At 38.0% G+C, this 21,746-nt stretch overlaps 3 protein-coding genes across 4 annotated transcripts; 1 reads left to right on the top strand and 2 right to left on the bottom strand.

Annotated features, from left to right (window-relative positions):
* The first annotated feature begins 21 nt into the window (after window positions 1–21).
* polq (polymerase (DNA directed), theta) lies at window positions 22–12,776 on the top strand. The gene is made up of 32 exons (XM_079486157.1): window positions 22–435; window positions 759–861; window positions 948–1,605; window positions 1,741–1,923; window positions 2,553–2,683; window positions 2,805–2,961; window positions 3,043–3,151; window positions 3,240–3,453; window positions 3,538–3,679; window positions 3,768–3,914; window positions 4,007–4,219; window positions 4,339–4,481; window positions 4,571–4,769; window positions 4,848–4,990; window positions 5,086–5,279; window positions 5,371–5,495; window positions 5,849–6,092; window positions 6,224–8,637; window positions 9,022–9,162; window positions 9,546–9,748; window positions 9,826–10,066; window positions 10,167–10,360; window positions 10,448–10,576; window positions 10,656–10,830; window positions 10,914–11,028; window positions 11,109–11,227; window positions 11,335–11,519; window positions 11,624–11,735; window positions 11,812–11,936; window positions 12,022–12,163; window positions 12,252–12,355; window positions 12,439–12,776. Exons 1-32 carry the CDS (start codon window positions 380–382, stop codon window positions 12,550–12,552), a joined length of 7,674 nt encoding a protein of 2,557 aa, XP_079342283.1. The 5' UTR covers window positions 22–379; the 3' UTR covers window positions 12,553–12,776.
* Window positions 12,754–18,226, bottom strand: birc2 (baculoviral IAP repeat containing 2). Of its 2 annotated transcripts, XM_079486158.1 has the most exons (10): window positions 17,133–17,156; window positions 16,911–17,020; window positions 14,613–16,083; window positions 14,411–14,510; window positions 14,247–14,325; window positions 14,115–14,163; window positions 13,752–13,994; window positions 13,412–13,666; window positions 13,127–13,168; window positions 12,754–12,985 (listed from the first exon to the last, which is right to left on the bottom strand). In XM_079486158.1, exons 3-10 carry the CDS (start codon window positions 15,535–15,537, stop codon window positions 12,792–12,794), a joined length of 1,887 nt encoding a protein of 628 aa, XP_079342284.1. In that variant the 5' UTR covers window positions 15,538–16,083; window positions 16,911–17,020; window positions 17,133–17,156; the 3' UTR covers window positions 12,754–12,791. The 2 variants fall into 2 exon arrangements, with proteins under 2 accessions (XP_079342284.1, XP_079342285.1); XM_079486159.1 differs by lacking the exons at window positions 16,911–17,020; window positions 17,133–17,156 and adding an exon at window positions 18,113–18,226.
* Window positions 18,113–21,263, bottom strand: cfap300 (cilia and flagella associated protein 300). Its single transcript, XM_079486160.1, has 7 exons — window positions 21,105–21,263; window positions 20,511–20,592; window positions 20,364–20,436; window positions 20,077–20,234; window positions 19,812–19,984; window positions 19,628–19,694; window positions 18,113–19,234 (listed from the first exon to the last, which is right to left on the bottom strand). The coding sequence occupies exons 1-7, from the start codon at window positions 21,212–21,214 to the stop codon at window positions 19,097–19,099; spliced, it is 801 nt and encodes a 266-aa protein (XP_079342286.1). The 5' UTR covers window positions 21,215–21,263; the 3' UTR covers window positions 18,113–19,096.
* Window positions 21,264–21,746: the final 483 nt, after the last annotated feature.

The raw sequence follows: 21,746 nt of genomic DNA, 5'->3' as shown, positions 1-21,746 counted from the left end.
TTAGTACTGTCTCTGTTTTCCAGTCGGACATTTGTGTAGAAACTCCGCGGGCACTTTGATTTTGTTTCTTACATTTTGTTTTTTAAACATTCAACTTTACACAAACAAAGCTCGAACTGGACAAATGGATTATCACTCGAATAACAAGCGTGGTGTAGTGTGTTTGTCTAAATATCTTTATTTTGAATTATGTCAGCTTGATAACAAATCCCAATTTTGTTTTTGTTAGCGTTTTATTATATATTTATAATCCACGAATATGAGTTTGTGTATGTGGAAAGACGACAGGTAGCAGCAAAACTGTTACTTTTAGCAAACATTTTTAAGCTTTTCTACAAAGACACTACTAGAATCATTTACATATATATTTGTGAATCCCATGACTACGTCCACAAGGAAAATGTATTTGGGACAACATCGGATTGTAAAGAAGAGGTAAGAGTCATATGAAACTGTTGTGCTTTCTGATTGTGTACGTTTCCATGATCACGTGTTTACAAACTTGGTACATGGAACATTAGATGCTATTCTTACTACATAACTTTAAACTCTTCTCATCTGTCTCTAATAACTTTGTCAATACAGAATGGATATAGGAAGAACACACCAATTCAATTATTGCCGTTCAGCAGTATCTGCAAGGCTATTAACTTAATGCATAATTTTAGGGTGATAGACAGTACATTTGAACATCCTGTTGGCTATCATTACATGAGAAAAAATATGAATAAGCTATATTTTTGTTTTTGTTTGTTCAGCATAGTTCCTCCAGATGAGAAACCACAAGGGCAGTCAACACGCCTGCATCAAGCATGTTCCTCTGCAACAGAAGTATCTGAAAAAAGGCGCAATGAGACAAAAGTATGTTTTTTGTTTGTATGTATATGTAATATGATAGCAGTGGATTTTTGCATACTAAATGCGAAATGTATTACTTCTTCCCAAAGCAAAACCAGAACAAGCAATGGATGCCAGGAGATGCAACTCTGGCCATGGATGAGGAACTTTTACAAGCCTTAAATGAGCTGGCTCCAGACGACAAGCAAAATGAAAACATTCCGCAAAGTTCTGCATCTGTGGTTCAGGAAGAGTCTCAATTACTCAAGAAACATTCTCATTTTTCAGAAATACCAGAAAACTGTTCTGAACAAGAAGTGCAAAGTACAGAAAATCTCAGCCCCTCAACTCCATCAGAACGCAGAAGAACTAGAACACAAGCGAAAAAAGAGAGAGACTGGAGGGATTTAGCTCAAAGGCTATTGTTCAGTGAAACTAAGAACACAGAAAGGGGGCAGGTACACGAGCGTGAATTGGGGCACACAAAATATTGTTCACCTCAGAAGATCTTAAACTCAATGAAGAAAACGTTTAAAGGAGCAAATGACCGGAGACAGTTAAAGTTCAGTAAAGATACCAGCCCTGATGGTTCGCTTACTAATTCTAAGGATTACATTTTGTTTAGTCCAACGCATATGGCTGCTGCTAAAGAACGATCCTTCTTACAGCAGCAGAAGAGAGCTCTTAAAAATCTGTCAGTCTCCGTGCTCACACCTCCACCAGGCCTGGATCTCAGCGTCCTCAGTGACGCTACCCTACCTGATGCAGGTAGGATGGGATACTGGATAGATGTTTTTAATATTATTTGCAATGTGTGAAGTTTAATATGTAAGACACAATACTAATAGTCATACTATAACTTCCATAGTGTATTCATTTTTGTCAATTTGATACCCTTAACAGGACAAAGCATCCATATGGGCCGTCCTGCTGATCAGTTGGACAAGCTTCTGCTCTCCAGCTGGGGTCTTCCTAAGCCTGTTCTGGAGAAGTACCAGAGTCTGGGCGTTCAGAGAATGTTTGAGTGGCAGGCGGAGTGTCTGACCCTGGGCAAAGTGTTGGAAGGTCGAAATCTGGTATATTCTGGTAATAAATCTGTTTCTCTTGTTAACATCAAGCATATATGTAGATATATATTTATTATTATTTGTTCATTTATATTTATGTATTTATGTTTATAATAGGGCTGTCAAATTGATTAATTGCGATGAATCAATTCAAAAATAAATATTTGTGTTTATATAATATGTGTGAGGACTGTATAAGTATATCTTTACATTTACATTTAGTCATTTAGCAGATGCTTGGAACAACATATGTATATGTAAATGCACACACATACATTTGTATGTATAACAAATATTTACCTACATTTTATTATTAATGAATATATATATATTCATTAATAATAAAATGTAACTTACATTATCTATAAATATGAATATTACACCTATGCGTGTGTGTGTATATGTAGGTGTATATATATATATATGTATATATATATATATATATATATATATATATATATATATATATATATAAACATATATACACACACAAACACATATTATATAAACACAAACTTTTGTTTTGGAATTGATTAATCGTGGTTATAATAGATTTGACAGCACTAATTTATAAATTTATATGGGGGATTGCATTATAAATTAATTCTGGTTATATGAGAAAAAAACAAGTTTTCTCTATCTTTTCAGCCCCAACCAGTGCTGGCAAAACATTAGTTTCAGAGTTGTTAATTTTAAAGAGAGTTCTGGAGACAAGACAGAAGGCCATGTTCATTCTTCCTTTCGTATCTGTGGCGAGAGAGAAGATGTTTTATCTACAGGTTTGTTCACATTGGATGAATCACTGTCAGTTACATTATATCATTCATAATGTGTTGTAATTTTCGGATGAACTTTATGAGTTTTTGTTAATATTATACATACCTTGGCCTTGCCACCCAGAATGTATTTCAGGAAGCAGGGGTCAGAGTGGAGGGGTATATGGGTAACACCTCAGCTGCTGGTGGTTTCTCGGCTTTGGATGTCGCCGTGTGTACAATTGAGAAAGCTAATGGACTCATCAACAGACTCATTGAAGAAGACAAATTGAATCTCCTCGGTACAATAAACCCTGATTTATTTCTTAGGTTTTTGCAAGTTATTGCACTCTTGTAAAACTGAACGCTTATAAAAATCACAGGAATCGTTGTGGTCGATGAGCTGCACATGCTGGGTGACTCTGGTCGTGGATACCTGTTAGAACTTTTGCTGACTAAAATCCAATACATTGCGCAGAAAAATGCATTAAGGTATGTTATAATGGGATGTTTAAGCCAACATTATTTCAATAATCGTTGTCAAAAATAATCAGTAAGATAAACATTATTTTGTTTTAAGGTGCTCTGGTCAAAGTACTACTGCAGGTGTGCAGATTATTGGTATGAGTGCCACATTGCCAAACTTGGACTTTCTTGCCCGATGGTTGAATGCAGAGCTGTATAGTACAAACTATCGACCTGTCCCGCTAATGGAGTGGGTCAAGATTGGCACAAATGTCTATGATGGCTCGCTGAACTTGGTCAGGCAGTTCACCCCAGCTCTTCCTGTTAAGGTCAGAGTTTGCTCACAGTATTTAATGATCTCTTACAAAAATTACAACAATATATTTTTGAATAGTCAGATGTTTTTTCCATAGGGAGATGATGATCACATCGTGAGCCTCTGCTTTGAGACTGTGCAGGATAGACACTCTGCACTTCTTTTCTGTCCTTCAAAGAACTGGTGTGAGAAGCTGGCGGATAGCATCGCCAGGGAGTTTTACAATCTTCATCAAAAAGGTTTATAATCCGATATCAACATGCGTGGAGTCAAAAGAATTATAGACCTGAAATAAGTTCTAATGTGTTCTAACATTTTATTTTAAAGAGATACAATCAGGCTCTGGTGTGCAAAGTATTTCTTTCAATCAGGAAGGGCTCCAGGATGTGGTCGCTCAGCTGAAGCGAACTCCTGCTGGCTTGGATCAAGTCCTTCAGCGGACTGTTCCCTGGGGAGTGGCCTTCCATCATGCAGGTACTTTTGCGATGATATTCAACACACACTATCATTGCTATTAGAGTCGTGTACATTTTATTTAGATTGCTTTAATAACCCTCTTGTTTCAGGTCTGACATTTGATGAGCGGGATATTCTAGAAGGTGCTTTTCGTCAAGGTTACATCAGAGTGCTAGCTGCCACCTCCACCTTGTCCTCAGGTGTAAATCTGCCAGCACGACGTGTGATTATCAGGACTCCTGTTTTTAACGGTCATTTGTTGGATATACTGACTTACAAGCAGATGGTGGGACGGGCAGGTCGTAAAGGCATAGACACCTTGGGTAAGTGCTTAAAGTTTCGAATTCAAAATATCTGTTGCTTTACATTGAGAAGATGTTTTATAAAGATCAATGTGGTCAATGTAGCACATAGTTATCAATGATATAATGTAATGTCTCAGGTGAGAGTGTGCTGGTCTGTAAAGAGGCAGAGCGTGCGAAGGGGTTGAGCCTCATTCAGGGCATGCTCAAACCTATCAGCAGCTGCCTGTTGAAGCGGGAGGGTGGAGGCGTCACTACCAGCATGCTCAGGGCCATCTTGGAGGTAGGACACCCATAGTTTTCTGATAATGGTGATATGTGGAGATGATAGGCTAGTACAGATTGCTTTGTTTTGTCAATCTTACATTAAAGATTATTGTTGGAGGAGTCGCTAGTTCACCACAGGATGTGAGAATGTACGCTTCCTGCACTCTTCTGGCAGCCAGCATAGCACCTGAACCGGCCAATCAGGAAGCAGCTGAATCAGAAGGTCAAAACAAGGGGGCTATTGAGACCTGCATAGAGTGGCTGATGGACAATGAGTTTATCCATATAGAGAAGGAGGGAGATGGTAAAAAGAAACTAGAAACATTAATGAAATACTTTTGTGCAATAGATTTTGACAGTGTTTCAATGTTCTATTACACAGCGGAGAGATATTGCCCCACACATCTGGGTTCTGCAACCCTGTCTTCATCTTTATCACCCCCAGAGGCCTTGGGGATTTTCGCTGACCTACAAAGAGCAATGAAAGGATTTGTTTTGGAAAACGATCTTCATATACTATATCAGGTGAAAAAACCCATTGTGTTTATCAGAAGTAGCATAGGTTATTTGCTTAAAATAATGTGTTGATAACAAAGTTTTGCATGGGATTTATTTAAAAGATAACACCTGTGTATGTGGACTGGACGACGATTGACTGGTACCAGTTCTTCTGTCTGTGGGAGCAGCTACCCTCTGCGATGAGGAGAGTTGCTGAGATGGTGGGCATCCAAGAAGGATTTTTAGCTCGCTCTGTTAGTGGAAAACTAATTGCTAAAACAGAGAAGCAACAAAGACAGATGGCTATTCACAAACGGTAATGTGTATTTTCTGAATTCAGAAAGTTTTGTCAAATGAGTTTTTGCAATTCGGAAGGATAATGATGATGCTTAATATCTGTCTCGCAGATTTTTCACAACCTTGGTGCTCTTTGACCTGGTCAAGGAAGAACCCCTCGGAGCTGTCGCAAAGAAGTACGGCTGTAGCCGTGGACAGCTTCAGTCACTACAACAGTCTGCCTCAACATATGCAGGTAAACTATACCAAATGTGATGTCCAGGGGGGCATTAAACCTTTACATTTATGAGGGGTATTGGACAAAATGGAAAAATCACTACAACTCTATGTATTTATTGGACAAAATTATTTGATTAAAATGCAAACCAATTCAATAATACTGTATATTAAAACTAAAGAGCGAAGAGTCAAGATTTTTAATGTCAGGTGTACTAAGGAAATTCTTACTTTGTTGTTGGGAAACAAACAAATTGCTGTAGAAAATACAGTATGTAAAAGTAAGATTTATCACTATAAAATATATCCAGTGTAAGATTTGTGTATAGTAAATTATCTTTCATCTATTTTACAAAAAATGGCATCTGGCAGGTATGGTTACAGTCTTCTGTAATCGGCTTGGATGGCACAACCTGGAGCTGCTTTTGTCCCAGTTCCAGAGTCGTCTCAGTTTTGGAGTCCAGAGAGAGTTGTGTGACCTGGTTCGTATTTCTTTACTGAACGCCCAGAGAGCACGTATACTCTACAGCTCAGGGTTCATCACTGTGGCAGAAGTAGCGAGGGCTGATGTTACAGAGGTGGAAAAGGCCCTACGAAAGGCTGTTCCTTTCAAAAGGCAATAAAACAGGCAACCCTGTTCTACTTTTACAAAATGTTTATCATTATATGTTTTTTTGCATAAATAGATTTTTTTGAGTCTTGCATAATACAACATAATCAAACTCTTCATTGTTTGGGTCTTTGCAGCTCCAGACAGGCAGTGGATGAGAGCGAGGTGGAAGCTCAGGAACGCAAGAGCATGCGTTGTATCTGGGTCAGTGGAAAGAAGCCTTTGACTGAAAGAGAAGCTGCTCAACAGATCGTAGCTGAGGCCAGACTGCTCCTCCAGCACGATTTGGCTCTACTTGGGGTTGAATGGAACCCTGCGTCCTCCTCTACAAATGCCCAGCCTGATTCCAGTTCACTTGAGGAAACATCCAGCATGAAATCTGTACAGTCTGTGTCAAGCTCAAAATGTGAACAGAAGCAAAATGATGAGGGAATGAAATTGGAAGAGACCGCAGCAGAAAAGAAGTTCATTAATAAAAGTGCTGAATCCAGTTCTTCTTCAAGACAAGAGTTCACTGCAAATTCAGAGAAGCCGATGCAAATTGACCTTGTCTCAGAACATGCTGTACACCAGTGTCAGTCTGCAAAGAATTGTGAACGGCCATCAAGTGCATTACACAAAGTTCTTAAATCCTTAGATGCAAAAGACAAGAGCTTTCACTGTGACCAGACACCAGTGCAAGCATCAGATTCATCAAAAACAATTCGAAACAATTTCAGACCCAATTCTAGTGTTAAAGTTGCCGGTATCTCTCCACTCTCAAAACGCAGAAGGCTGGATGACAAAGCAGAACTCACTGAAGCTAAAACATCCGTTATGATTGTAAATGATAGTAAACCAAGTACAACAGATGATGATAAGAAAACTGAAACTGACTGTAGGATAGATAAATACAAGAAAAAATCCCAGGCTTCCCATGCTGAACTGAACCAAGATAATGAGTTAAAAACTCACTCGTGTGCTCCCCTGCAGGAAGGGGAGGCACCACATTTAAAAACTGGACTGACCTCAGATAATGGGGAAAAAAGTACATCGAAAACAAAACATTTAAATGAAAGTCATCACAAAACTAAAACTGAAAGTGGTCTGCAGGAAGTGGTTGGTCGTTACCGAAAATTCAGCAACAAAGACGCAAATGATACAGCGTGTAATTCTGAGAAGCTTTGCTCGCCGGACCTGTACGCAAATGTGCTGGAAGAGTTTAATGACAGCTTTCAGCTTGATACACAGACTGAGAAAATGTTGCTCCAAGTGGATGATTTTTCACAAAGAAACAAACAAGAAAATCGTGTTTGTTTACCAAATCAGATGAAAATCATCCAGGTAAACGGAAATTCAAAAAAGTCCACAGAAAAAGAACAAATCAATCCGGATGAAGGTTTGTCACCTTATCAGAATCAACCAAACCAACGTAACAGTCTCTCACCAACTGAAGCCAAACCCAAATATAACATCTCCCTCACTGATAGCCAATTGGAGAATATTTTAAATTATAGTAATCAAGTTTCTGAAGAAGAATCATGCGTAAACAAAACATCTGAAAATCATGAGTCATCTGATCCTGTTACTGACAACAGCCCCAACCGGAGCAGCAGCTTTCTGTTTGACAGCCTCTATGACAACTCCATCTTGGATGCCATGGAGGAGGCAGCGTCAGACAGAAAGAATAAAGGAGATCCAGTACATGCAAATTCGAACGGCCCCACTTCGGAACCTAACCGTGATAGGAGAGATGCCGTACCAACAGAAGATCAAGAAGCAAAACAATGGGGTGAATCATCTTTCAACCTTTCAGAATGGGGAGATTCTTTACTAATTGGAGAGCACTACCTCGATAAACTTAACAGTGTTGTCAAGGCATGTGATGGACCAGGGTTGAACCCTGGTGAAACCAAGAAACCCAGTTATAATGATGTCATCCCTGTGTCACACAGCAATGAGACTTGTTCAGAAATGAAACCTGAAAGACGTCCTTTAAAGGGTTTCTCATTTCATTTCAGTCCAGGGATGCAAGACATTTTCGATAAATGGTCTGATCAGTTTTCATCTTCAGCAGAAGCTCCAGGCAAGGCAAATTCAAATTTAGTGGAGTCTGATGTTGTTTCTGTTCTTGAGGCGCAAGCTGGAGGGATAGTCCAATCAAAATCCCCGAATCCCAATGACCTCATTCCTCCCACACCTGTGTCTGAACCAGTTACACCCAAAGTAAAAATGACCACCTCAGCTTTACAGTCACCACTTAACAGCAAAATGAAACAACGGTGTGAAATAAATCTAAACAGACAGAAAGATTATCATGCAGGTTTGAAGACAAACTCAGCATTAGACTTGGACGCATCTATGGTGGATGAGAATCAATCTCTCACTGCTTCTAACCCCTGCAGCCCTGAATCATTCTCCATCATTGATGTGGCAAGTGATGAACGCCTTTTTCAAACATTCATTAAGGAGTGGAAAACAAAAGACAGATTTTCACTTGCTGTTGCTTGTGAGAAGATAGACAGCAATGTTGTGCAACCTGAGAACATTATAGGTGGAAAATTCAAAAAGTGTAAGACTTTTAAATATTTTATTTTAACATGCACTTGTTTCTTAAAGAGATAGTTCACCTAAAATGTAAAATTATTTCATTATTTACTCACCCTCTTGTCATGTCAAACCTTTATGATTTCATTACTGCAGAACACAAAAGAAGATATTGTGAAAAATGTTGGTAATTAAATATCGTTGATAAATGGGCACCGACATTTTTTGCCACCAAAATTCTTCAAAATATCTTCTTTTGTATTCTGCAGAAAAAAGAAAGTCATACATGTTTGAAATGACGAGGGTGAGAAAAAGATGATGACATCATTTTCATTTTGGGGTGAACTTTAATATATATTACAAAATGCAATTTTCGAAATGTTTTATATTATGTTTAAAGGTACTGAAGCGGCTACACCAATGAGGAACAAGCGAAAAGATGGTTTTATTTTTAAAGGATCTGATGATCTTGTTGTTATTGGCCTTTCAATATGCTGGGGTGCAAAAGATGCATATTTTGTATGTCTACAACAGGAGCTGTCAAACACAGGTACTGTAAAATTATAGACAACTTATGTAAAAATTCTTTAATTTTTTTATATTACCAACAAACATAACTTATCATTTAAATGGAGAGTTTACCCAAAATTCCACCATCGTTTGCTTATCCTCTTGTCATTTCAAACCAGAATGACTTAATTTCTTCTGCATATTTTGAAGAAAATTGGCAACAGAACAGCGCCGGCACCCATTCACTTCTACTGTAAGGACACAAAACCAATGCAAGTGAATAGGTGGCGGTTAACAACAAAATATCTTCTTTTGTGTTCTGCAGAAGAAAGTCATACAGGTTTAAATGACAAGAGGGTGAGTAAATGATGACAGAACTACAATTTTTGGGTGAACTATCACAACACTTCTTTTCCCAAACAGATTTAAGTGCCAGCTTAGCTCCACCACCGCTTGATGACAATCTGACGGTTGAAGAGAGATTGAAGCAAATTCAATGTTGCTTGAAAACAGCTTCGCTCTCAGATGCGGACAGAGTGATGGTGACTTATGACTTCATTCAGCTGTACAAGACACTTCTCCTGGCCTGTCAGCTCACTATGAGTGGCACATTTGAAGACCCAAAGGTCGGACAGATAATCACAAATTCTATCATAGCTGAATGTATTCCTACAAATATAAATGATGTATTCTTGATATATAGATTGCATGTTGGCTTCTGGATTCAAGCTCCAAGGAGCGAACCCTCCACAACATGGTGACCAGCTTTGCTCCTGAGGATCTCCCAATGTTAGACGGGATCAGTCCCGGCCAGGGTGTACAGAGTTTAGGAATCTATGGAGATGCCAGTCATACTGGACGATACAGAGCTGCTATTGAGTCTGTTCTGGCCTTTAAGGTCATGACACAGCTCAACGTTCTTCTAGAAAAAGATGGTTTCTTAGGTAAAAAGCATCACCGTAGCCTAATAAATTGACCTATACTGTATATAAATTTACTTGATGGAAAGTATTTGATGTTGTCTCATTTTTAATGAATGTGTAGATGTGTTCAAGATGGTTGAGATGCCCACCCAATACTGTCTGGCTTTGTTGGAGCTGAATGGAATTGGGTTTAGTATTGCTGAATGTGAGGCCCAGAAACATGTGATGCAGGCCAAGCTTAGTGCCCTTGAAGCACAAGCCTATCAGCTGGCAGGACACAGCTTTTCATTGACCAATCCAGAAGATATCGCTGAGGTAACTGTGCTTTTCCCCTATCTGGCTGAACGGTTTCACTGAAGCTATTGAACGGTTCAATATTCCATTACATTTCAACTGTCGTAGATACTGTTTCTTGAGTTGAAGCTGCCTCCAAATGGAGATGTAAATGGCCTGAAGAACAAGAAGACCCTGGGATACAGTAGGAGAGCAGGAGCTAGGATTAAACTTTCTAAACAGTTTAGCACAACCAAGGCATGTATCACAGTCATATTCAGTTGTTAAAACTTTGTGCTATATGCTTTTTAAATATACTAAAAATATATGTGTTCAGGACGTTCTTGAGAAGCTTAAACCATTGCATCGGTTACCAGGGGTTATCCTTGAGTGGAGAAGAATCACCAATGCTTTGACTAAAGTGGTTTTCCCCTTGCAAAGAGAGAAGAAGTGGAACTCACAGCTGAAGATGGACAGAATACATCCAATCTCACAGTCGCACAGCGCCACAGGTGTGGAGCATAAAGAACTAACCTTGAAAGAATGCTGGGAAAAGTTGAACTGTGGATTTGAATTAGTTTATTGTCTCACACAGGGCGGGTGAGCTTCACTGAACCAAATATTCAGAACGTTCCAAAAGACTTTGAAATTCAGATGCCAACTCTTATTGAAGAAAGTCAACCCTCACAGTGTGGTGCAAGCAAGACATGGTATAGTCTCATGGTATTTTGTTTCTATACGATTACTTATTGTTTATTATTTGTAAAGTATTTGTTGTTTTTTAATTCAGGGCTAAAAGATCAAAGATTAATCGGCAGTTGGTGCCCCTTTTAAAAATGCCAGACACATCACCAGACAAAGGATTGGCATTTTCTGTTAGCATGAGGCATGCTTTTGTTCCTTTTACAGGTATGAAACTTTTTGATTTGTCAAAAATAAAATCATATTTTTTTATGCTTTTGGACATTATTAAAGGGCTATCTATTTGCTTGTATGCCACATTGTCTGTTTCTTAGGTGGGCTTATTCTGGCTGCTGACTACTCACAGCTGGAGCTTCGCATCTTAGCTCATCTGTCCAGAGATAAGCGTCTCCTCCAGGTGCTCAACAGTGGTGCAGATGTTTTTAAAAGCATAGCGGCAGAGTGGAAAATGGTGGACCCAGCTGCAGTTGATGACAATATGAGACAACAGGCCAAACAGGTCATTTATATATATATATATATACTGTATTTTGGTTTGTGGTTTGAGGGTGTTTATTACTCTCCAGTATTATTTGGATTTTAATTAGTTGCTTACGTCATCAGATTTGTTATGGAATAATCTATGGCATGGGGTCAAAGTCACTTGGAGAGCAGATGGGCATTGAGGAGAATGATGCTGCTTGTTACATCGAGACGTTTAAATCCAGATACACTGGTAAATTACAAAATAAAGAGTTTCTTTCAGGTCACAAAAGGCTGTGGTGATAACACCCCATTTGCTTTTCCACAAGGCATACAGAACTTTCTTCGTGAAACTGTGAAGAAGTGTGGGACAAACGGTTATGTTAAGACATTACTTGGCAGAAAACGTTTCTTGCCAGGAATAAAGGACCCAAATATGTACATCAAGTCTCATGTGAGAACATATGCTGTTCATTAGTATTCTCAGTATATTTCTTGTAATAAAACAAACTCAAGTCTTTTGTAATTTGCACTTTCAGGCAGAGCGACAGGCAGTGAACACAACAGTACAGGGTTCTGCTGCTGACATTGTCAAATTGGCAACGAACAACATTCAGCGCAGACTGGAAGAAGCTTTTCCTGGAGAGTCCACATCGCATCAGCACCCTTCAATCAGATCAGGTGTGATGAACTTACATTACATGGAGTTACTGTATTTATGTGTACCTTATGTACTATGTAAATGTTTTATATACTTTTTTATTTGAAGGTGGTCGACACAGAAATCAGTTTAGATCTCCTCGTGGAGGATACTTTATACTTCAGCTACATGACGAACTTATCTACGAGGTAGCAGAAGAGGATATCATCCAGGTAACTTGGGTGATATGGCTTTTTGAATATACATTATGGTAAAGAGCATAGCACATTTGATGATTTATTTTGTTCTTTTACAGGTTGCACAAATTGTGAAGCTGGAGATGGAACGTGTTGTTAAATTACATGTAAAGCTAAGAGCAAAAGTCAAAGTAGGACCAAGCTGGGGTAACCTACAGGACTTGGACATCTAATTATGATATTCATGTTTACATTCAATGAAGTGCGAAATGTACAGATGTATTGTATACATTAGTAAAATATTTTATATGAAAAATATGATCAATGTTTTTATCATGTGTAACTTGTGCAAATTGCGGAATTGTGATTATATTTCCAATACATTTTGTTTAAAGATGTTTAATGAATTAAAAAGATATAAGACTACAGATTTTACCAATAAAAGTTTTATTTTGGTAACCAACTTTTCATACTATGAAAGGAAGGTACGGACGGTGCCTTTGACCAATCCTCTACATATTGGGCACTTGCGTAATGAAGGAGCACACTCTTTACACACCACCAAGTGCCCACAGGGAATAAAGACGATGTTGACCTCCTTATCCATACACACTTTGCATGTGCGCTCTTCTTGTAGTCGTCTCAGTTGTTCCTCCATGGGCAAGTCTGTGAAAATGAATGACAGTGTAAATAACTTTACAACAACTCTCTCTTCTGAGTGGGATCTATCTGATTCCCTTAGTGTGATGGCTAGTGTTAAAAAAGGGGCTAAATTAAAACAAAACCTTTTCTTATGTTTGAATATACCTGAAAGATCTTGACTCGGTGATACAGCTTCATTTGTCTGGGCTGAAATTGCAGTAAGAACAAAAAATAAAAATCGGTTGTCAATATTATGTTGTGGTTTGTTTGTTGTGGACTTCTCCCTGTTCATTCAGGATCTCTTTAAATTATTTCAAGAGCATCACCTTGTTTTGCATGTGTTCCTATCTACTGGCCTTGGATACAAATGTTTTCACACTGACACAGACTAACAACATGAAACATTCAAAATGTACAGACGCTACATGAGTCTCATAAATCATCACATACCCATCAGTTCTCTCAGCAGGTACACGTCATTCTTTTTGATCCAGTTGCGGAAAACCTCAGCTGCTGCGTTTCCTTTTGACAAAACTAAATCGATGAGCTGCCCTGTTTGCTGCTTGACTGAAGTGCAGTTACGTATAATATCATACTCTTTCTGTGAAATAACATTTTCCTCGAGAAGATGATCCATTAAGCTCTGTACGCTTTTAAGACGCTGTGTCAAGGCAGCGTGATGTTTCTTAAGGAAAGTGAAACCATCTGTAAAAAACACAAGGAAGCAGAAGTGTGAGATTGAAAGGCGTTAAACTCTTGGGTCATGAGATGCAATCTCTGAATAATATACCTGAAGCCATTTCCTCTGCGAGGAGCTCTCTCTCCTCCTCTCTCTTCTCATCTTCTGCACTTAATAAATCAGATACCAGTTCCTGAACAGTTTTATAATTCTCTCCACTTGTGAGAATTTTGCTCTGGACAGTTTGTTTAACCAGGCCACGTTCAAAACCCATCTCTAAAGCAGACTTCACAACAGGATTGTTCATCATCACTGCATCTTCTGAGCGGTCGTCTCCTGGTCCCAAATGTACAACTGAAGGTTTGAGAGAAAACGCAATATTTGTTAAAACCGGTCAGCTAACAACATACACAGGTAGGACAATTACATGTTGTTGGCCAAAAACGAATAATGTTACAAGTACTTAAACCTTACCAGGAGGATCAACAAATTCCCTTGAGTTACTATCTCCATTTGTCAAAAGCTGTAAAGAAAAAGTGTAAACTAGGTATGATATCCTTTACATTGTATCAAAACCTAACAAATGACACTGATGTTTTCACATACTTGTTCAAAAAGTCTTGGAAATCTAGCTTGAATCTGATGAACAAATTCTTGGCCCTTTTCTTGCAGAAGGTATTCACATCTATAGTAAAAACATATTTAATATACAAATAATACCATGATAAGAGAAATAACACTGACAACTTTATATTTGTTTAGTTATCTACCTCGGAAACCACTTCGCATGTTCAACCCACGGATCGTCACCAGACTCCCAGCATCGAAGTCCACCGTCGCAACAAAAGCATTTTACATCATCATTGCGACCTATGGATAAACAAAAAAAGATGAGGACATGAGTATTAATAGCACATTGGACTCATCACAAGTCACACATGATTTACTAAATAACACAATCATAGCACTCACCAACATAGTAAAAGCCAGCTTTAGCCAACTGGTCCGGTCGTACTGGTATTCTAGAGGGCCAGTTGACAAATGTCAGTAATCTTTCCTCACACTGTTGCATTGCTGAATTGGATACATTGGAAAGGCCGCCAATAGATAACGGTACGTTTTCTGCACGATCACCTCGAACGAAGCGGCAGTTTGGGTAATGCCTCTGGTGCTCAGACACTGCCCTATCTCCTGATTCCCAGTTGCTAAGCTGTCCTCCACAACTGAAGCAAGCCACCCTATCGCCTTGGCCAAGGTAGTAAAAACCAGCTTTGGCCAGTTCAGCTGGAGTTATGGTAGCAAGAGTCCAATTCTGAAAGGTATCGAGTCGTTCCTGTTCCCGACGCATGCCGGGATTGTGACAAGCTGGAGGTCGTTGGTGAGACATGTCCTCCACTCCACGAGACGTAATGGGACTGGAAGGGGTCAGGTTGCTTAATCCCATGTTTAAGTAACACACCTGGTCCTCTGTCTGGCCTGAACCAGAAGCGGCCGTGGTTGATGCTCCAGCCGTCACAGGGGCTGACAGCTGTAGGACAGCGACATTGCGGAGCGGGGAGAAGGCGGAATGGGAAGAAGACAGTAGGTTTGCGGTAGCAGGTAAACTTTGAATGAAGCTGCAGTTGGGAGACAGCTGTTTGTGTTTTTCAGCAGGGCAGTCACCTGCCTGCCAGTTGTCAGCAGTCATGTTGCATCGAAAACACTGGACACGATCGCCAACTCCAGTGTAATAAAATCCGGCACGTGCAAGACTCCTTTCGGTCACCGGTGCGGTGGCGGGGAATTTAGCGTACGTAGATATACGAAAGAGTTCAGAAGAGTTATCATACTGTAGATCTGCGGGGCCGCTGTTACGACACAATCCCCGAAGGAAAGAACTATTTTGTAGAATTTCCATTTGGATTAAGAGAGAAAAGGATGTCCAGCAGAGAGAAAGGTTTTATTGTTACACCCCGTGTGAGGGCATAAAATGACGTAAGATTTAAGCAAAAAATATTTAAACAGAAAGAAAACCATATTACATAAGCGGTGACCCCTGACCAAAAATCCCGAGTGATGGATTCATGCTCCTCACATGACTGGACAGTCCTACCGAGGTTGATTTCTTAATAGGTTACACAATACCTAATAAAACAATACACCACTAACAAGATCTCATGATCGCAGCTCAGCCTGGATCACTATGTAAAACACCTCGACTACACAGACAAAAACACATTATAAAATTCAACTGTAGACTTCAAAATCAACTTTACAAGAAACTTAAAAAAAAAACGTGATCACAGGGTGCGTCCTATAAAACCTTTCTCTCTGCTGGACATCCCATGGTGAGTCTACTCTGCCATGACAGAATAGATAATCTTATTAAATGTTTAAAAATAAACTATGTAGAAAATAGGTTAATGTAATGAGTATGTGCTTCCTTCCTCTATGATGCATTAATCTGTAAATAAAGAAAAGAAAACAAATATTTACATTTATGCATTTGGCGGATAATTTTATCCAAAGCCACTTAAAGCCACAGGTGAGCGTGGTTGAAATATTATATAAGTCCAACCATAGGGTAAAATAATGTGCAGAGCTAAATATGGATAAGGAAATGGTTGTACAGTACTGAATGGTTACTTCCTGTTTGGCAAACATACACCCCTTTCCCTCAACCAACCAATCAATATATCACACCTGGCAAATGAAGGCATTTCAATGTTTTACGTGTTTTCAATACTTGTGTAGATAAACTGAACACATACAGATTATATCTGATCACTTCATAGCTGTTAAGGACAAAGTGTATGCGATTACGTCACATTTAACGTTATTAGATACGAAAAATATTTGACACATATGTTTGCGGAGTAGTAATGCATTTTCAATCCGTCAATCGTGTTAATTGATGTCTTCATGATTATGTGATCAAATAACTTCCGATTTCTCTTGAACTGGGTTTTTTGAGGCGTTTCCTGCTTGCATGACGCCCTCCTCTGATGTTTGAATTCAATGACTAATTCGTATATCAGAAACGAAACGCAACTGTCTGGAATATTTTGACCCCATGGTGTAGGATGAGGTGAAAACCCGTGTCGTGATCGGAAACACGACAACGAAATAAGACGGACTTTTTCCATGACGCTGCCATTTTATCTGCGCGTGAGCCTTTGCTGAAAAGACAACAGCGACTATTCTGCTCGATGACATAAAACAACAACCACAAATCACACTTGTCACGAACATGTTTTACCGTCAATGAAGTGTTTAAAAAGAATGACTCACCGTCACCATTACTAAAAAGGAATTTGCTCATGGGCAGCGCCAGCAAAAGTCCTTTCTTCTGCGTCAGTTAAACAGCGGATATTGCGTCACGACCGTTGCTCAAACGTGTCCTGATAATATATTTGACAAATGTATTATTAACTATATTTTAAAGTAAACGGTTATTATCTATATAATTTTGAAGACATCGTTTAAAACTGAAATCTGAATTAAGATGCAAACCAGTGTTATACGAATGAGAGCGTTGGGCTTGTGATCGAATGTTACTGGTTCAAGTCTCAGTGCCAGCAGGTCATGACTGAAGTGCCATTGAGCAATACCCCTGATTGCTCTGCAGTAATGTGCCACTGTAAAAAAACTACTTGTAAATCGCTTTGGATAAAAGCGTCTGCCAAATGAATAAATGTAAATGAATGCAATGAGTAGACATTTAGGTGCCACTACATTACATTACAAGATTTTATATGACACATCAATACATAATCTCATCTGGGAATCTGATTACATTTCTATACAACTGGCTGTCAATCACAACGACCGAACTTTTCACTAGGAATACCTGTTTTACAACTTTAAATCCAAAATGTAAAGTTTCCAAAACACATTTCCCAAACACTGCACCCTTTGTATTGTAGACGGTCCCCCCAAATAAAGACTTAAAATCTTTAACTTAGAATTTTAATTTAACCACAAACATATTTAGTTATAAATGCTGGAACATCAATTGTTTTGGTTGGTGGTCTTATTTTTCTTAAGTTTGATTGCATAAAATTAATGATATATTGCTATATTTTATAAAATGGTCTAGATGACCTGTCTGTGAAACCCAGGCTTTAAACATTAGTTTTACTATGATTTCAATATTTGATATTGGCCTTGATTTTCAAATTTGTTCTTGTAGGCTACTTAAATTTTCACAAAATCAACAAACAAATGACACGCTGTAACTTTTCTATACTTTGTAGTGATTTAAAGAAGTTCGTAGCCAGAGAATAAACGAGATACAGATCAATTCCGTTTAAGGTTAAATCATTTATATTACATTGTACAATAATCTGCATAGTTAACACATAAAAAATGAACGTCACAAAAACGGTTGTTCAAATAATTCATGTCCCATGATCATAAACAGTTCTAACACTAAAATACGTATAAAACACTTCCACGAGTTATTTGTGCTCAATAGTTGTTCGTTTTCTTACCTTTGCCGCAAACACTGAGTTTCAGAGAATAAAGTAAATTCTGAAGGAACTAATACAGAATGACTAGTTCGAAAAGGGACTTTTCGGTGTTTAAAAACCCCGCCCACAAATTTTATCTGATCCTTTTATTTTGATCCTAGGCTAAGACTGTTACCACAGAACTAGAAACAATTACTGCTAATTTTCTCCCTTTTCTGGTTGTTAATCGTTTGTGTAAAATGGATCTAGAAAGGAAAGAACGACTACGTTGTGCTAAGGGCAGCTGCGTCCAACTCCAAACCGGAAATAACGTCCGTACACACACATATATATATATAAGTATTTGGTAACATTAAAAGGGCGCAGTTCCATAATTTCTAGGTTGAGGTGGAAAATATCCTAAATCCGGAGTGTGGAACGCAGCATACTTTGTTTTTAGGCTCATAAATTACTAGACGTTAGGCTCATAAATGACTAAATAGGGAAAGATTTGATGGTATGCTTACAAGAGTCACGCGTTATAAAAGTTCAGGTGTAAAATACCCGGGGAAATGTATTTTACGGTAGAGGCAAGTTGTTACTTAACTTAATTAAACTACCAGTTGTGATACAGGTGTTATAAAAATATTTAAAGGACAGCATATTTAATTATTTAAACTACTTTATAAATTAATGAAGATCTAAAAGGATAATGGAAGTGACGCAAGCCAGTCTTTAAACGTATCATCAATATCTTTAAAAACACACACGTAATTGCACTTTTGGCTCTTAACCTTTACTAAAAGGACGGTTAAAACACATAATTACAAATATAAAGAAAGAAAGATTTGAGAATTTCATCACATAGGCTATTAGTGTAATTTATAAACAAAATGAAAAAAAAACATGTTTTAGAACAACCATGTATAATTAACAAGAACAACTTTGCCAATATAGTAACAAAAACAACTTCCATTAAAGTTCTTCTCACAAACTCCATATAAATGTTTTATATCTCTGTGTTTTTCAGTGTTTCTCAAAAAAATCCCCTATACCAAACGAATGGTATAAGACATACACATGCCTCTTGAATGGATCAATACAGAGGTAAGCAAATGTCTGCTCATTTTCTACTGCAGATGGGTAGCACAATCCAGCCATATCCTAATAAACAAAAACAAATAAAAAAAATTAATCTGCATTGCTGTTACTATTTCATGATTGGAGATTTTATGTAGTTATGTGATGTGGCAACTGTGGCAGTGGGGAAAATATGTCACTCTGTTTAGTTTGGAAAGGCTCATTTGATCTATATTTATGGTTGCAAAGATGCAAGTGAAAGTTCACTGTGAAAGTGAAAAGTTGCAATTGACAGTAAATAATGTCTGGAGCTGTTAAGTCCCTAACGTTCTGCGTAATCTTATTTTTTGTTTCAATTTAAAAAAATGTTGTCGTGTTTCATGTTAGAAAGTCATACGGGTATAAAAAGCATAATCACAACATCATTTTAGTCAGTATTGTTAAAAGAGCATGCAACAAATGAGTAAGGCTACATACAGAAGCAGAAACCTTCAAGACCATTGAGACCACACCGATCTCTTTTGTGCCAGGGTCCTTCTGAACACTGAAGACGTATCAAACAGATGTTTGTCAATAAAGTTTTCTGCCATAAAGGGACATATGTTGCAATTTAAAAATTCTGAATATGAGATATAAATGTAGGCCTATCTAAAATCCTTACCTGACCATATCTTTGTATATTATTTTAGCTGTGTCAATGTAAGGGTGAATAACATCCTCATATTGGCAAAGTTCACCTCCTAAGACCATATGCTTGAACACTCTGAAAAGAAATTCCTGACGATCATCTGGACTGATTTTATAATAATTGTCAGAATCCTCTTCAAGCAAAATCTGCCAAAAAGCAAACAGAGAAAACAACACAGCTCATTGTTGCACCAATGCCTGAGAGCCTCTATGGTCGTAAAGTTTTTAAAGGTCCATACCATTCGTAACTCATCAAAGTTGGGGTGTATTTCATGGTAACATTTGACAATGTGTCCAGAGGGGTGCACAATATCATTCGAGTGAATTGGATCAAACATTTCCACTGACACTTTTGTACAGGGAACAACTTCAGCGTTTACATGTGTGATGTCTCTACCTGTGAATGAGTGAAAAGCCATTATTAGTTTTTATGAAAGGAGAAAAAAACTTGTATTGTAATTAAATACCAATTCACAATTTAAGGTTAAAGCACTCATCCTTTATCATTCTATATAATTTATCATACCCAGCTGTGTCCATGATCCAGAGTTATCAAGTACCTTCAAATTGTACTTTACACAAGGATCTTGAAAGAAATTCTGTAAATAAACATTGGCATGGGTTGGCATGTTTATGACACACAAATGCTCAAATATAATGAGCAAATACTTACACAGGCAAATTCGTTCCACATATAAGGCTGGAAGGGTTGGTCAAAGTTAAATGCCTGGGTGGTTAAGCGACCCAACATAGACCTAAAAGGCAATTTGCAGTTGACAAACATATTGAACCAAAATCTCTATTTAACTATAATCTCTAATCAACTAAATGAAAAAAGTATATTTACGTATTATTATTTAATAAAATATACAGTAAAACTATTGTAATAATATTTTGGAAGAAACTTCTGTTATTAGTTTAAAGACGGCGATGCTAGACCAGCTTTGATTCTACAATACCAAACCTTGAAACACTAAAAACTTTGACGATATTGATTTCATGAATATTATAATAATTTGTGTAAACACTATATGCACGTAAATATATAAGTGGTGAATAATATTTAAAAATGTCACAATGACAAAAATAAATAATCCTGCCTATTCGAGTTGGCGTTTAAAGGGTGCTTAGTGTGTGAGCATGGATAAATGTACAGCGCCACATATTATCATAATGTCAACAGACTTTTTTTCAGCCCAACTACATAGATGTTCGAGAAAACACGCTGCCTTACAGTGTTACTTATTTAGAACGGGAACATTCTTACCATTTCATCAGGAGTCTTGTTATATTTGGGTCTTGCTGACACGTAAACGTTTTATTCGACAGCAGGTTGAATGTGAACGCTTGCTCAAATGAAAGTTTCTCCTCCGCCATGCTGCTTGATGAGCGTTACCATGACAACAAAACCAGCCGCGCTCTCAGCTGGGACGGTGAAGAATTACGTCATAGGAACAGGACAAAAGACCTTACCCCAAGTAAAGTATTTTTATACGTTTGTATATTTTGACAATTGTTTGCTCCAGTTCAACATGTTTATGCATGCAATACAGAAAGAAAAATAGACATTTTGTAATTTTCCCAATGACATTTAATGCTTTAGCTCACAGGCAGTACTAATTTTTGGCAGTACTAAACATATACATAAACAAACACTAGGGGGAGTTTACAAAAACATATGAAAGCAATTACAGAGTTGAAAACTGAATTGAATTAACATAAAACTAGTGCTTTATATAATAGGCTAAAGAGCTTGTCAATTGACGTCACAGCGCGTTGCATGCTGGGGCGGCGCCGCCATTTCGGAGGTTGTTTTCTAGCGATTGATACATAATCCTCGATGTGATATCCTTCGACTAGTCTACAAATCGGAAAATAAAAACATCTTATTCCGCTCTCTATATCCTGT

Source organism: Barbatula barbatula (assembly GCF_947034865.1).
Source record: "Barbatula barbatula genome assembly, chromosome: 22".
NCBI lineage: Eukaryota > Metazoa > Chordata > Actinopteri > Cypriniformes > Nemacheilidae > Barbatula > Barbatula barbatula.
This window is presented reverse-complemented; position numbering and strand designations above follow the sequence as displayed.